The sequence below is a fragment of the Labeo rohita genome, chromosome 15 (assembly GCF_022985175.1).
Source record: "Labeo rohita strain BAU-BD-2019 chromosome 15, IGBB_LRoh.1.0, whole genome shotgun sequence".
NCBI lineage: Eukaryota > Metazoa > Chordata > Actinopteri > Cypriniformes > Cyprinidae > Labeo > Labeo rohita.
In genome coordinates this window covers 25,699,645-25,715,863 of record NC_066883.1, presented here as the reverse complement: position 1 = coordinate 25,715,863, position 16,219 = coordinate 25,699,645, and the positions used below count along the sequence as shown (strand labels likewise).

Here is a 16,219-nt window from a genome sequence, read left to right as displayed (position 1 = left end):
CGTAGTAGTGATGGGAAGTTCGGATCATTTCACCGAATCAGACCTTTGAGTCTCATTCAGCAAAATTAACAAATCTTTATTTCGTTCATTTTAGCAAAATATAATTAAAATGTTACGTGTTACTTCCCTGACACATCTACTGCTTACACAAATGTTGATCACAATTCAAACAAGACAAAACTATAATGCTATAAGAAACAGAAAAGATTAATTCATTGTTTACCTGGGTCTTTAGTCTATGATTGGCTCACCTCACCAGGTTTTCAGGTTTGAGTCATTTGTTTATCACGTGACAGCACCATAAGATGAACGAACGACAAACCCGAAGACTCGAAACAGGTGAACTAATTCCAGTGCAGAACCTAATAGGATGTTGCGCATGCACGACTGAACGAATCACTCCCCGAGACGACTTGTTCTTCCCGAGTCACATTAAAGATTCATTCAACATGAAAGAATCGTTCAAGAACGACCCATTACTAATTCGTAACATCGTGGACGTGCATCCCAGAGCCTGTGCTACACAAGCTTTTGTGCTTAAAAAGTATACAAATTTTTATTTTTCGAAAAAATTGACAGATTGTTTCGCTAGATAAGACCCTTCTTCCTCGGCTGGGTTTAGAGCCTTTTGAAGCTGCATTTAAACTGCATTTTGGAAGTTCAAAATTGGGACACTAATGCCATTATATGGAGAAAAATCCTGAAATGCTTTCCTCAAAAACAATAATTTCTTTACAACTGAAGACAGAAAGACATGAACATCTTGGATGACAAGGGGGTGAGTAAATTATTTGTAAATAGTTGTTCTGGAAGTGGACTTTTCCTTTAAGGCTGACATTTGAGGAAGAGGATGAAACATTTCCTTTAAAACGGCTGAAACATCAAAAGCTTGCTAAAGCACTTTATGTGACAGTTCCAGTTTACGTAACATGGATTAAATCAGAAATAGACATTCTGCAGGTACACGGAAATAAATCTGAAAATAAACCAACTAACAGATACTGATGAAAACAATACCAATTCATTTGTTGAAAAAAAGTCAAATTCTTACCTAAATTTATAATCTGTATATCTCATCTGATGTGCTTTTAATTTGGAGACGAGGATCTGAATAATCCTTATAAATATGAAAAAGTTCACCTGTAAAACATGGTCATAATTCTTTTAAAAACATAAATAGTTACACATAGAAAGTTCAGTGTAAGACATAAGACTTCTCATCCTGGGTAATGAAGGAAAAGGCATAAATTATTCCAATTGAGTGTGACGGATCCGTTCAAACCTGGCCACAATCATGTCAGAGTGCAGTTCCTCAACACAATCCTCAAGAATGCCCCAGACTAATGAGTCATCCATGTATAATACATGAGCGAGAGTATGTTTAACTGCTTATTCATACGCTGTGTTCCAGACGACTCAGAACTTGGAATTCTCCGATCTCCCACTCAAAAATAATCACTGGAACGGAGCAAGTCAGAGCAGATCCGTATTGTTGTTCCATTGGTTGCTTTAGAGTGGTGGTGGGAAAATTCCTCGTTCTGAGTTATCTGTAAGCATATGTGAATGACTATGAATGCAATCACAGAACAAATTCAAACTTGAGACAAACTGAGGTAAAAACTCACTAAAATCGCCAAAAGGATTGGCGTTCGGATGATCCACCAATATGCCATATTTTCGTTGATCTCCCAGCACCTTGAGAAATGTGTATGCACATTTGTAATACTTAAGCAAAGCTGCTCTTAATCTTTAACCAAATGAAAGAAAGCTGTTGCATCAGGATGTCTGGCACAACTTACCTAGTGTTCTCATATAGGTAACGAACAACTATCCAAGGCACCACAAATAGCACAGGCGTTCCTGTCAAAAAACAGCAGATGAAACACACAAGACACCTGCTTTACATTTCTGCATCTTCATTAGCATTTCATTTCTGCTTTTTTTAAAGATAAAATTAAATGTGGTAACTGTTCATTATTTGTATGAAAATATCTATATTTAAAGGCACAATGTGTAAGATTTTATGATTCAAATATCCAAACACCACTAGAAAAGCTCTATATATTTTGTTGACTTGTGTATTTGCACTACCAGTCAGACGTTTCTGAACAGTAATTTTTTTTTTAAACAAGTCTTATCTGCTCACCAAGCCAGCATGTATTTGAACCAAAATACAGCAAAAACAGTAAAATTTTGAAATATTTTTACTATTTAAAAAACTGTTTTCTATGTGTATATATTTTAAAATTTAATTTATTCCTGTGATTTCAAAGCTGAATTTTTGGAATCATTACTCTAGTCACATGGTCTTTCAGAAATCATTCTAATATTCTGATTTGCTGTTCAAAAAACATATATTATTATTATTATGCTGAAAACAGCTAAGTAGATTTTTTTTCAGGTTTCCTTGATGAATAAAAAGTTCAGGAGAACAGCATTTATCTGAAATAGAAATGTTTTATAACATTATAAATGTCTTTATCATCACTTTCGATCAATTTAAAGCATCCTAGCCAAATATAAGTATTAATTTCTAGAAATTCTTTCCCCCCAAAAATAAATAAATACAATTATACTGACTCCAAGCTTTTGAATGGCATAATGTATAATGTTACAAAACCTTTTTATTTCAGATAAATGTTGGTCTTTCGATTTTCTCTTCATTAAAGAATACTGAAAAAATGCATTCAACTGTTTTAAGTATTGCTAATAATAATATTAATAATCCTGAAAGAATTCTACTCAGCTGTTTTCAACATTATAATAAAAATGTTTCTTAAACATCAAATCAGCATATTAGAATGATTTCTGAAGGATCATGTGACACTGAAGACTGGAGTAATGATGCTTAAAACTCAGATTTGATCACAGAAATAAATTACATTTTAAAATAGAAAGCAGTGATGTTAAATAGTAAAAATATTTCACAATATTACTCTTTTGCATTGTTTTGGATCAAATAAACGCAGGCTTGCATGGTGAACAGAAGAGACTTCTTTAAAAGCAATAAAAATCTTACTATTCAAAAACTTTTGACTGGCAGTGTACACTATCCCAAATGTTTCCAAAAATGTTTCAATCCAGAGAAATAAGCCATTTTAAGCAGTGGCCCGTCCCTTGTCTTTGGTTTAATGACGTCATACACAAATTCCGGTTTTACTGAATCCCGTATGACTGCATCAGATGTGGGTATGAAGACAACAACAACTCCCATGACTCCACACTCAATCACGCCGTCATCAAATTACGTTTGTTTTGAATATGCGCCTTCTAGCGGCGAAAACGTACATATTGTGCCTTTAAATTAAATATTTTACTTTTAAAAATAATTTTCAATATTTAAATATTACTTAAATGATTAAATTATGTTTTACTCTCTCCTTTTCGTGACAAATGCTCTAGAAAAAAATAAAAATAAAAAAATAAATAATAATTTGCAAAGTTACCCCAGCCGATGAAGAGGTATACGCAGAAGTAGCTGTTCTCTGAGAAGACCATCAGTACCAGCAAGTTGTGAAGATATAGACCTTCTACCAGTAGCCAATAATAGTTCGCCCCAACACAGTACTGCATCAGGACCTGAGCCACACGGCAGCCTGACATGACCTGTGAGAGTTAAAGGTTTACTGTACCAAACTGTGTAGTTTAATAGTTTTGTAACAGGGGTGTTTTCTCTGAATAATGCATAGTACAAAGATAAAACAACACATATATAAAATGACACTATCCAACAGCGACGCCAGCATTAAACAGGAGGCAGCGTCTCTTTACCTCCTAAGCCCATTCCATTTTAACATTGACACTTCGTAGATAGTTTAATTGACAAGCAAACCAGACATGAGAGTAGATTTACATCACTGGACTTGACCTTTAAAATTATGTTTTGACTTCTTTCTGCAGTTGCAAACAAGATACCATCTGACATTCATTCATGTTTATTTCACGCTATAACTAGTAAAAAGCAAAAGATGATCGTTTCACATCTTGATTGAAAGAAGGCGTTACAGCGATCTGTCACGACACATTAAAGATCCGGAAAACTGTATTTATGATTTGAATTTCTTAAAAAATGACAACATTTGAGCTGAGGCTTGTATCATACTTAAAGTAACCTGCTCTGTCTTGTCTGTCAGCATGTTTTCAGTTTACTCTTCGCTCCGTGATGTATTTTCCATGAGTGGGAACATGGCGTGAGAGCGAGCCATGGCTTGTCGGACATAGAAATAGTAACGAAGAGGGGCGGCTCTTTGCGAAGGGTCATTTGGGAATGAATGGAGAAAAGTCATGTAAGAGGAGCCAATGCCTTCATTGCACCTTGAGAGGGTTAATGTGATAAATTATGCCTCGTTTTCATGCACATTCTGCATCAACTAATCAGTCTGAATGAGTAAATAATGGGAAAACGAATTAAAAAGTGTGTATGTAAAACTGCCACACTTTTATGAAGAAAGATGAAAGGGCTTGAAAACATGATTTATAAGTTGATCTGGTACCAGTGTTTACTGAGCTTTGATGACTGATGATGAGAAAGAAAGTAGACTATTAAAAAGAACAGTTAAACATCAGATCACAAATAAAATATCCATGAAACATGACATTTGTTACTGCATTCTTATAGATTTTGTTAACATTTGCATTTACAAGATATACGCATTGAAAATGTACAGTCTCTAACCTCCGCCAATATGGGTCAATGATTTTGATGACATCACCAAACTTTCTGTCCAATCATATGCTCTCTAGAATCCGAAGCGCCCCGCCCCTACACTATAAATAGATGATGAAGCTGCGGCTGAAATTGCTTACAGAATTAGTACTTTCTCTATGATGAATGGCACTATATAGGGGATAGGGAACGATTCAGACAGTGTAAATATTCCATTGGGGCAAAAGGAGTCTGGTTACGCGCCGCGTCAAAAAGATCCGCCACAGCGCACACACAGTCTGCTCCGGTCCAGAAACATGGTAGTACAGAGCGGATCATATGCGTGAATTGATGCAGACCATTAAATGTTTTAGAGTGATTGGTACATTTTATTGCAATATGGATAAGATTGTTGCTGCCATACGATGCCATGTGTGGCTTTTCACGCTGTGATATAAACGAAACGCTACTGGCTATTTAAAAAGGGGGTGTGGCTGTTTGATATGCCCCGCCCCCTCTTCATGTTTCAGTTGAAATTATGTCACATTACATCACATAGAATAACGCTGTGTTTCAAAGCACTTCAGTGGACCTTAAATTAAAAGAACATACATTGTTAATGCAAAAATAGATATTTGAAGAAATGTAATTTCATTTAAATGGCAAAAGGAGTCAACATTAAGTGTAACTAGAACATGAACTTACATTTGATTAAAAAACCCCTGAGGATTTTGCCTCCTAATTTCAAAACACCAGAGGATTCCACTGTTTTTAGTGAATTTTTGCAGCATGTAAACATCACTGTATTTTTGCTTACCTGGTCACTCAAAACTATCGAAACATCTTTGTTGTCCCTGAACTCAGGAGCGTCTTTCATGAGAAGCGCGTCTCTCGTGAGGATGGACACCGCTCGCAGGATGAAAGAGGCAAACAGATTGGTGTGGATGTAATTACGTGTGCAACGGAGCTTCCTGCAATATTACAAAGACCTCATTGAAACGTTCATTTTATTCATGAAGAGCTGAAACAGCAATTCTCCTGCTGATAGCAGCAGCTAAACTAATGACCTGAAGCACAAAATGGCTATATATCCTCAGGGAAATCACACATTCATCAGGGTTGCGTAAGTAATCGAGATGAAATCTTAATTAAGATATGGACTTGTTCTATGAATTAATTAAGCTACGTATAATATGATATAACATGATTTTGGGCCAACTCATTTAGGTCTACTGTAAATGTGCGTGCCATTTTCTAGTTGTCTTACTGAAGAAAAGCCATCACTCACCTGAATATAAGAAGTATAACAACGGCTAAAGACAGGCTGGCCAAGGATAGAGAGTAACCAACTGTGTACATCACCCTGAAATAGGCCAAGATCATCATCTGATTCTCCTGTGAAGACAGCGAGTGAAAGAATAGCACTATGCAGACATGAGTCATTTTAATTCATGTGACTGCTCTGAAAGAAGAACGTTCTCAGACGTCTTGCGTGGAACATGAAGGCAAAGCTTTAGAGCAGCGAGTAATTCATTCTTAGAGACTTTCAGACATTTCTCTAACTCTGCCATACTGACAGCCATTGAAAGCCTCAGGGGAAGAGTAATGACAGCTTTATATTCATGGATCACACTAGCGAGTAATAGCCTATAACTCTGGAAAATAACTCTGTGAGCAGAAGATAAAGTCTGCTGTGCCATTAAGAAATGAGAGCAGAGCTCTGCAAAATGACACTAGTGTGGCTGCTTCCCAAGTGCATAAAATTCATACAGCCTTTTTTATATAAATCCTCTGTACATTACAATCTAAACTGTTTTTCTTTATTTCTTGGTTTTCCTTTAGTGAAAATATTGTGTCATTTTTAGGGCTGCCCTCTAATAGTCCACCAACTATTGGTCAACGAGAAGACACTTGGTCAACCAAAATTTTATTAGTCACAGAAACATTTTTTACACAGTCCGTGACGGACAGATTGTTAACGGCTGGTCTATGTGGTAATATAGTACGTCGGGAAGGACATCCAAATGATCATTCATCGACTTCAAATATGTTTTTTCATCTGAAAGATGTATGTAGTAGCAACTTTATATGGCCGCTCAATAGAAAAATGAGCGCTATTGAAATGTCTGTGCTGAGTGTGAAAGCTGAATCGTAGCGCGCTCACTGCATGACAGATGGAGGCGCTGGTGCGCACACTCGCACTTAAAATACTCCGTCATTTTTGCTCATACAGATTTTAAATCTGTAAAGACTTACGTTTTTTTTGTGCACTCAGAATAACAACGAAACGTTGCGCTTTTGTAAAATAAAGCAAACAGGATGCGCTTTCTGTCGTCTCCGTCTTGAGCTCAAAACTTCGAAACTCTGTGTATATTTGCCTTACACATATGAAAAATATAGCTAGACAGAGTGAAATGTCTACTTTCTAATGAACTAATTCAAACAGAAAACAAATATTCTCAGATTATGTAATCCGAATTGTACAGGTGCATCAATACTGTGGAGATGATGAGTCAGTGTCGCCGACTTTATCTCTTAAGATTAAAAACAAAGAAAGTGCTAGTCAATCAATAAATTATTAAAACGTTAATAATTCATAATTATTATATCTGCCGGTGCACTGTGCCAAGCTTTTTTTGCATGCGCTTGAACGCTTATTAGGCTATGCAGGCACTTACAGACTTATTATTATGACTTATATGGTTTATTAATAAGCGTGTGACTAATAGTCGACTAATGCTTAAAATGAACGATTACTAGTCGACCAGAAAAATCTTTAGTCGAGGGCAGCCCTAGTAATTTTGAACAATTCAGATTCAAAGAATTCCGGTTTTAAGAAATAAGGATAGACTTTGTTTCATTTCATGAGCTGGAAGATTAAAAATCTAATAGGACAGGAAATTAAACTGGAATTTTAAGTTGAACTTGAACAACAGGAAGTTCAGTTTACTGGATTGCAGCTTGAATTCAAAAACTAATTTCACTGGTTAAGCATAACATTAATAATTACATCATTACTGTGACTAATTACTAATATGTTCATTTCCTAATCTATAGATTAAAACAATAATTTTACAATACAGTACCACAAAGGGTCTACCTAAATAAAAAATGAATAAAATATTGACTTTATTTATCATATCCTTTTTTTAAAATGCAAAAAGGAAATGAATACTTTTATTCATCAATGAATCCTGAAAAAATATAAAAATATATAATGGTTTCTAAAAAAAAAAAAAAAAAAAAAAAACCATATTTTTTCAGGAAAAAAAAATCAACATTAGAATGATTTCTGAATGATCATGTGACACTGACAGGAATAAATTGCCATAACAGGTAACAGTAAACTACATTTTTAAATTAACAATAATATTGTCTGATGTTGTCTGAAAAAATGTTGAAAATAGTGAAAACATTTCAAAATTAAATTTTTAACAAAGGGTTTTACTAAACTAATAGCATAGATGTCAACATTTGATGATTCTAATATCCATGTGAGGTGTCTCAAAGTTTTAAAGCATTTTTTTTATTTTTAGTGGATGATTTTCCATAGTCTACTTAGTGCTATTTTTAGGCTTGTCACTTCCATAACATTACATATTCCTCATAAATAGACATCAAAATTAAAATAAAGTAGCAATTATATGTTCTCTAAAGAGCCATCGCTTCTCTATTTGTTGGGTATTATTGCGTCTGTGTCTGTTTTGTGCATTTTAATTTGCAGAAATCCTACAAAGTATGTAGTCTCTCAAAACTGTGTTTTTGTCACATCCACAACGCATGATTATTTCCTTTTTTTAACATAGAAAACTCATGCATAGACTGACATTTTTCTAATGTTTAGACTCTATCGACAAGGGTTTATTAAAATATAAACAGATGCTTTGGTATATTGTTTACACAAACATTCCCTAAGCGGCCGCAAAATGTCACGTTCACAACACTGGATTTGCCCTAAAAGAAATCCACTAAAATCTACCAAATCTAATCCATACTCATTTTAGGTTTCTTTCTCATTTTACACAGCATTTAATGCTCTGTTTAGGGTCTCTTTACTGTACCTGTTTCTCCCGGTTGTCATCTACATTGCATTGTGAGTGGTCTCTCCATGTGCGGCTGTGGTTGACAGTGAGCCACTGGCCATCTGGACCGCATTCCCGTGACACAACCCCATTACGCACTACAGAGGACAGTAACAGACAACAACTTTGAGCTACTGCATTGCAACATGTCTAATATTTGAGAGTCCACTATGAACCTTTTTTATTAATTCAGTGCTGACTGAACACAACTAGTAAATTACAAGCAACATAATTCATAATGAGCTAACAAAAACACCATTATCGCTCATTCTCACGGTCAGCGTGTTGTAAAAGAGTCCAACACTCTTGAATAAAAGGTACAAAGCTGTCACTAAGGCAGTAATCTTTCAAAACAGTAATTCTAATGCTAAAAAGTATGCACTAATGTGCACATTTTAGATACCTTAAAGGTACTAATATGTAGCATTCAGGGGTAAATAAGGTACAAAGATGTACCTTTTAGCTTTTGTACCTTAGGGTACTGAACAAGCTTAGAAATTGCATATACATGCTCTACAACATCCTAGCATCATACAGAAAATCCTAAGATTAAATTTAACATAATAAAAGATTTGAATGCAAACAAAGGTTTGAAAAGTCTGTAATCTTTTTTTCCACCCTCATGTTCGTGTCTTATTGACTTCCGTATTTCAGTCCATACAATGGAAGTCCGTGGGAAGTGAACCTGCTTGTTTACCAACATTTTTCTTCATTCTTTTATCTTCCACAGAAGTACAGTAAGTCAGTCATCCATGTTTGCAATAACATGAGGGTGAAAAATGATAACATTTTTATTTTTAGGTAGACTATCCATTGAACCTTTAAACGGATAGTTCACCCAAAAATGAACATTCTGTCATCGTTTACTCACCCTCATGTCGTTCCAAACCTGTATGAGTTTGCTTTTTATGTTAAATGTAAAAGTTTTTATTTTGAAGAATACTGGTAATCAAACAGTTGATGGTCCCCATTGACTTCCATTGTATTTCTTTCACTTCTATGGAATTTAGTGGGGACTAACAATTGTTTGGTTCTTAAAAATATTTTCTTTTGTGTTCCACATAAGAAAAAAAACGTATACAGGTTCATTTTTGGGTGAACTATTTCTTTAAATAAATATGTTGAACTGCATGACATTCATAAACCAACAGGCACTATCATTGACAGCCATACCTTGATCGTACCAGGGCAGATACCAGGGGCACGGCACTTTCACAGTTGTGTTGGGAACTCCATCTGTCCAACAAGCGTACATATCAAACATGCTTTTGCAAAACAAACCTAATGGAGAAAATAGACTTGATGTGAATATGAAGCTGATCCAGACAGGTTTAATACTTCTATTTACCCCTGTCAGAGCTTACATTATATTTGAAATTGTATATATAATTGTCAAATTCCATGTTAGAAGTGTAACGTTATCCTTATTGACACTCCTTGCTGTTTGCAAGCAAGATTTATATAGCAAGAAAGATTCATGGCAAACATTTAGAGTGGTTAGTGAAACGTACCTCTCTGTGTGTTTACGTCTCTTTATAGACATAGTAAATCTCAACTAGCTGTTTTCCAATGTTGATATAGAAACACACACACACTCACTCACTCACTCACACACACAGATGGGGTGAGCTAAAGCCTACCCGAGGGAGTGGGTTGTGAGCTTATCTTCACGATGCACTCGTTCCGATACCTGTTCCATTCCTGCACTGTGTCCTTCACCGTCTTCCCACACACACTCTGAAAGACACATATGACACAAGGTTACATCTTTCTCAAAATAAATTCCAAATTGTCCTTATTTACTGCTTTGATATGTTTCTGGTCTTATTGTCCAAAATTCATCACCCTGCATGCATCGATAGTTCCGTGAAGAACCTTCAACGTCCATGGAAGCCTTTCTTTGCATAAAAGCTTCTTTATACTAGGAAAAGGCTCTTTAGATTATTAAAATGTTCTTAAAGAATTAGTTCATTAGTTCAAGATGTTCATGTCTTTCTTTCTTCAGTCGAAAAGAAATGAAGGTTTTTTGAGGAAAAAAGTTTCAATGCAGCTTCAAAGGGTGCAGGTGCAAGACGAGCATTTGTGGTTAAAAAAGTATATCAATTTTAAATAAGACCCTTTTTTCTGACTGCAGTTTGGACCTTTAACCCATTGATCCCCATTGAAGTCCACTATATAGAGACAGATCCTGGAATGTTTTTCTCAAAACCTTAATTTCTTTTCAACTGAAGAAAGAAAGACGTGAACATCTTGCATGACATTGGGGTGAGTAAATTATCAGGAAATTTTAATTCAGAAGTGAACTAATCCTTTAACGCTAAGAATAAAAGGTTTTTTAGAGAACTGTCCACTTAACATTTCTTTGATGAACCCAAAAATGGTTCTTCTAAAGCACTCTTCTGCAACCTATTTTTTTAAGAGTGCATGCAATTACAAATAGAGACTGTAACCTTGTTAAAAGAGAAGTTCACTTCCAGAACAACAATTTACAGATAACGTACTCACCCCCTTGTCATTCAAGATGTTCATGTCTTTCTTTCTTCTTCTACATCGCTGTAGAAGTACTGTCCCAGTCTTTGCAAAGTTAACATACAAAGAAGATCAAACACCCTTAACAAAAAAGGTAAAACAGGACGATTTTGAAGTTGAGGGAGAACATGAGATGGGAGTTTTTCGACAAACCCTAACTGACATGAACCGAAAAAAAACAGAGGTAGGGAAGAGCTAGACAAGACGAGCGTTTGACATTAGAAAGTATACAAATTGTATTATTTTTATGAAAATAACCAATCGTTTTGCTAGATAAGACCCTTCTTCCTCGGCTGGGATTGTTTACAATCTCATCTGGGATCGTTTGAAGCCGCATTTAAACTTTAGAAGTTTAAAAATCGGGGCACCCTATCAGTCCATTATATGGAGAAAAATGCAGAAATGTTTTCCTAAAAAAAACATAATTTCTTTACTACTGAAGAAAGAAAGACATGAACATCTTGGATGACAAGGGGGTGAGTACATTATATGTGAATCTTTGTTTTTTGTGAAGTGGCCTTCTCCTTTAAGTAAGAAGCATTGCATGTCATATGAGAGCTTTATGTGAAAACACACACACACACTTGCTGTATTTTAGGAACATGTAGAAATGCATTAGCAGTAAGTTACTAATTTTTGCTGTAAATGTTTGTTGATTCATACCTTAGCTCTGCACAAGACAGATAGAGTGAGGAGGAAGATGGTGGGGGTGCTCTTCATCACTGAGACAGGTACCAGAGGCCATAAATCTTAAAGCTGGGCCCTCGTCCAACCAGAACCAGGGTAGGCCATTCTTTCCCACCTGTGCGCCACCAGCTGCACCCTTCAAGATTGAAACACGGCAGAGAATACTAAGGGAAACACAAATCTGACGGCTGAAAAAAATTAACAACCAAATAGCTTCAAGCCCTTGAACCTCCAGTTTCTATCTGCCTGAATACTGCTTGATTTTTATTGCATAAAGGTTTGTGATATTTTCCTTAGACATGTACATACATGTAGTTCAGTGTTGACATAACCAAAACAAGTGTTTTGTCAGTCACTTCAAAAAAGCAAGACCTGCCAAAATTGAGTAATTATATTCAACATTTAAAACATTCATTATTTAATAGCACTGCTAAATGCAATCTTGAACAAATCTCATAATTAATTACCAGACCATCCCTAAAAACTGTGAAACGTGACATTGCGCCAAACAGAATTAAATACACTGAAAAAATTCTCAAAAATACAGTGGATTACAATGAGGAAACCGTTTCTCTAAAAATAAACTCTGACTTTCTCAAAATTGGGTGACTAAGCCCTGTAGCAGACAATAAAATCCAGACACTGTTGCTAAATCTCACCCCAATCGATAATGGCAAGGAGGAAGGTCATTTGAACTCCTTTCCTGAGAAACAGTTGACTGAAGACTCTGCAAGCTCAGAAGGAAAAACAGTATGCTTAATCGAGATGCTGTGTAAACAAAGGAGTCTCTGGTTAAATCATGTATGTTCAGGTTGGTGTTGAATAATTTAGCTGGTTTTGTGTTAAACAGGCTGGAAAGTGCTGAGGGTATAAACACACCCACGAAGGACTTAAAGGAGAAGTTCACTTTCAAAACAAAGATTCACATATAATGTACTCTCCCCCTTGTCATCCAAAATGTTCATGTCTTTCTTTCTTCAGTCATAAAGAAATTGTTTTTTGAGGAAAACATTTTTTTTCTCCATATAATGGACTGATTTTGTGTCCCGAGTTTGAACTTCCAAAATGCAGTTTAAATGCGGTTGTAAACCATCCCAGCCGAGAAACAAGGGTCTTATTTAACGCAACTATTGGTTATTTTTTTTATAAAAATAATACAATTTATATACTTTTTAATGCCAAACGCTCGTCTTTTCTTGCTCTCCTTGAACTCTGTGTATTCTGGTTTAAGACAGTTAGGGTATCTCGAAAAACTCAGATCGTAATTTCTCCCTCAACTTTAAAAATCATTCCAAAATCATCCTACATTGCTGCAGAAGTACCGACCCAGTCTTTGCAAGTAAACATGCAAAGAAGATCAAACACCCTTAACAAAAAAGGTAAAACAGTGATATAGGACGATGTTGAAGTTGAGGAAGAACACGAGATGGGAGTTTTTCGACATACCCTAACTGTCATGAACTGGAAAAAAAAAACAGTCCAGGCAGAGTAAGACAAGATGAGCGTCTGACATTAAAAATTATAGAAATTGTATTATTTTTATAAAATTTTAGAAGTTCAAAATCGGGGCACCATATCAGTCCATTATATGGAGAAAAATGAAGAAATGTTTTCCTCAAAAAACAATTTCTTTACGACTGAAGAAAGAAAGACATGAACATCTTGGATGACAAAGGGGTGAGTAAACTATATGTGAATCTTTGTTTTGGTAGTGGACTTCTCCTTTAAAGAAGGAAATTCAGGAAGAGGACACCAATGTAATCACTCTAATCACATTGTTAGGGGAATATAAACAGAGTTTACTTGTTTTGCCTCACCTGTAGCTTCACCTGTAATTTCACTAATTAAATAAAAAGGGAAAACTCTGACCTTGAGCACAGTCTGTAAAGTCTTCCATAATTATGATTACATAATTAGTTATGTAGTTGATTATATAAACATGAAAACTGGTAATATTTCCATTAAAGGCTTCTCTAAATAGTGGTAAAATGAAGCAGTATTTTTGAACTGGTTTTTTTTTTCAGTATACAAAATTTTTGATACTAACCCAATTTAGTTTTTATATCAACAACAAAACTTAAGGAAAGTGTTTCTCCTCCCTACTACAGCTGAAGTCAAAAGTTTACATACACCTTGCAGAATCTGTAAAGGTTACCAAAATAAGAGGGATTGTACAAAATGCATGTCATTTTTTATTTAGTACTGACCTGAATGAGACATTTCACCTAAAAGACGTTTACATATAGTCCACAAGACAAAATTATAGTTGAATTTTTAAATATTCAAAATTTTACATACACATGATTCTTAATACTGTGTTGTTACTTGAATGATCCATAGGGTTTTCTTCTTCTTATTATTATTATTTTTTATAGCTGTTTATGAGTCCCTGAACAGTTAAACTGCCTGCTGTTCTTCAGAAAATTCCTTCAGGTCCCACAAATCAGGGTAAATTTTAGTCATACGTTTGTCTTCTGGGAAACATTTAAGAATCTTCTATAGCTTCTGAGTGGCAGTACTAAATGAAAAAAATATGATATTTAGGCAAATTAAGAAAAATGTACATGCATCTCTTCATGCATCATGTGAAACGATGGATTTCAAAATCATACAGTCATTGTTGGAAAGGGTTCAAATACACAAAAATGCTAAAAAACCAAAGAATTTGTGGAACCTGAAGGATTGTTCAGGACAAACAAGGGACTCATGAACAACTACCACTAAACAAAAAACACAGCTGTGGATTATTCAAGCAACAACACAGATGTAAGAATCAAGTGTATGAAAACTTTTGAACAGGGTCATTTTTATCAATCTTTTATGTGTGAAATATCTTATTCAGGTCAGTACTAACTAAAAAATTACATGCATTTTGAATGATCCCTCTAATTTTGGTCAAATAATTAACATTTTGCAGATTCCGCAAGGCGTATGTAAACTTTTGACGTCAACTGTATTTTGCTTAATTGTTGCATTTTATCTTAATTGCATTTGCATTGTTTTCCTCAGTCGTCTATGGCCTTAGGACTAGATTTTTGAGACAGCACCTCACTAAATTATCTTGAGCAGATGGCATCAGCCTGTATTTATGTAATGACTGTGTTGTCATTTTACCGTTAACGTCCTGGGCACATTTTTAAACAACTAATTTGTGGGGTGTGCATGACTTAGATAGAGTTACACAACAAATTAGTCCTGAAGGCGAAACCAATTCGCAAGTGTTTATACTGCATCACCTTTCAAGGTTCTCTTGATTAATTCATAGAGTAACAAGGAATATACATTTGTGCCCCGGCCAGAAATATAATTACACCAAACCCTGGACACAGTCAGATGACTCTAAACCACATCAGATTGCCAACCCTCATGGCACACCAACCGACAATTCACAAGCAACCATTTAAGGATAAGAAAAGAGGTCATTAGACAATACATCTCTTAAAGGCAAGTGGAGAGCGCTCACCTGCCAGTTAAGCTGGCAAGTATGTTTTATTCCAGGCATGGCAGTTTCCATAAGACAATCAACAGCAACATCACAGAGCTGCTAGAAATCAGTCATAAATCAAATAGTCTCACTGATTAACTGTACATCACAATATGAAAAAAATAACAGAGAATGTACACAGATAGTCATGTAGTTCATTATTCATTTACTTACAGTACACTTAATACAGGCACAATCTTGCTGGAGTAAAGTTTCTTGACCAATGATGATATCTCATGACTTCTTGTGAGATTCACACCAGCAATTATCAGGTTTTCAGCCCTGAACTACTGTATATTATACTACTGTATGTCATTCCAACCTACTTGCGTCTCTTGCTCACCAAGGCTACATCTGATCAATATAAAAAGAATACAGTAAAAAGGTGATATTGTGAAATATCATATTGTAATAATATTATTATAAGTCTTCACTCTACTTCAGAAATCATTCTAATATGCTGATTTGGTGTTCAAGAAACATTATTAGTTATTATTTTTATTACATCTGAAAACAATTGTGCTGCTTAATATTTTCGTATAAGTTGTCATTAAGTTTTAGAATTAATAGAACAGCATTTTTATGAAATAAAAATCTTCTGCAACAATCACTGTCACTTTTGATCAGTTTAATGCAACACTGCTGAATAAAAGTAATAATTAACAAACAAAACAGTTGATTATGTCTGACCTACATAATTATGTCTGTAAAATAATGATACTTGGACTTACTTTCCAGCATAAAGTCAAGCATAAAGTTGTGACATCATCTATTTCATACCAAAGAGTCAAA

At 35.1% G+C, this 16,219-nt stretch overlaps 1 protein-coding gene across 3 annotated transcripts in view; it reads right to left on the bottom strand.

The window, feature by feature from the left end:
• The window catches only part of gipr (gastric inhibitory polypeptide receptor), a 34,917-nt gene that overhangs the window by 7,569 nt on the left and 11,129 nt on the right, over window positions 1-16,219 (bottom strand). The window contains exons 2-12 of one of the 3 annotated variants that reach the window (XM_051128904.1): window positions 12,603-12,677; window positions 11,920-12,079; window positions 10,368-10,464; window positions 9,901-10,008; window positions 8,707-8,825; window positions 5,934-6,040; window positions 5,463-5,616; window positions 3,447-3,606; window positions 1,800-1,860; window positions 1,626-1,695; window positions 1,052-1,140 (exon numbers count right to left, since the gene is read on the bottom strand). In XM_051128904.1, the coding sequence (XP_050984861.1) occupies window positions 1,052-1,140; window positions 1,626-1,695; window positions 1,800-1,860; window positions 3,447-3,606; window positions 5,463-5,616; window positions 5,934-6,040; window positions 8,707-8,825; window positions 9,901-10,008; window positions 10,368-10,464; window positions 11,920-11,976 (1,022 nt within the window). In that variant the 5' untranslated portion in view covers window positions 11,977-12,079; window positions 12,603-12,677. The remainder of the gene's footprint in view (window positions 1-1,051; window positions 1,141-1,625; window positions 1,696-1,799; window positions 1,861-3,446; window positions 3,607-5,462; window positions 5,617-5,933; window positions 6,041-8,706; window positions 8,826-9,900; window positions 10,009-10,367; window positions 10,465-11,919; window positions 12,080-12,602; window positions 12,678-16,219) is intronic. The other 2 variants (XM_051128903.1, XM_051128905.1) reach the window with 2 other exon arrangements.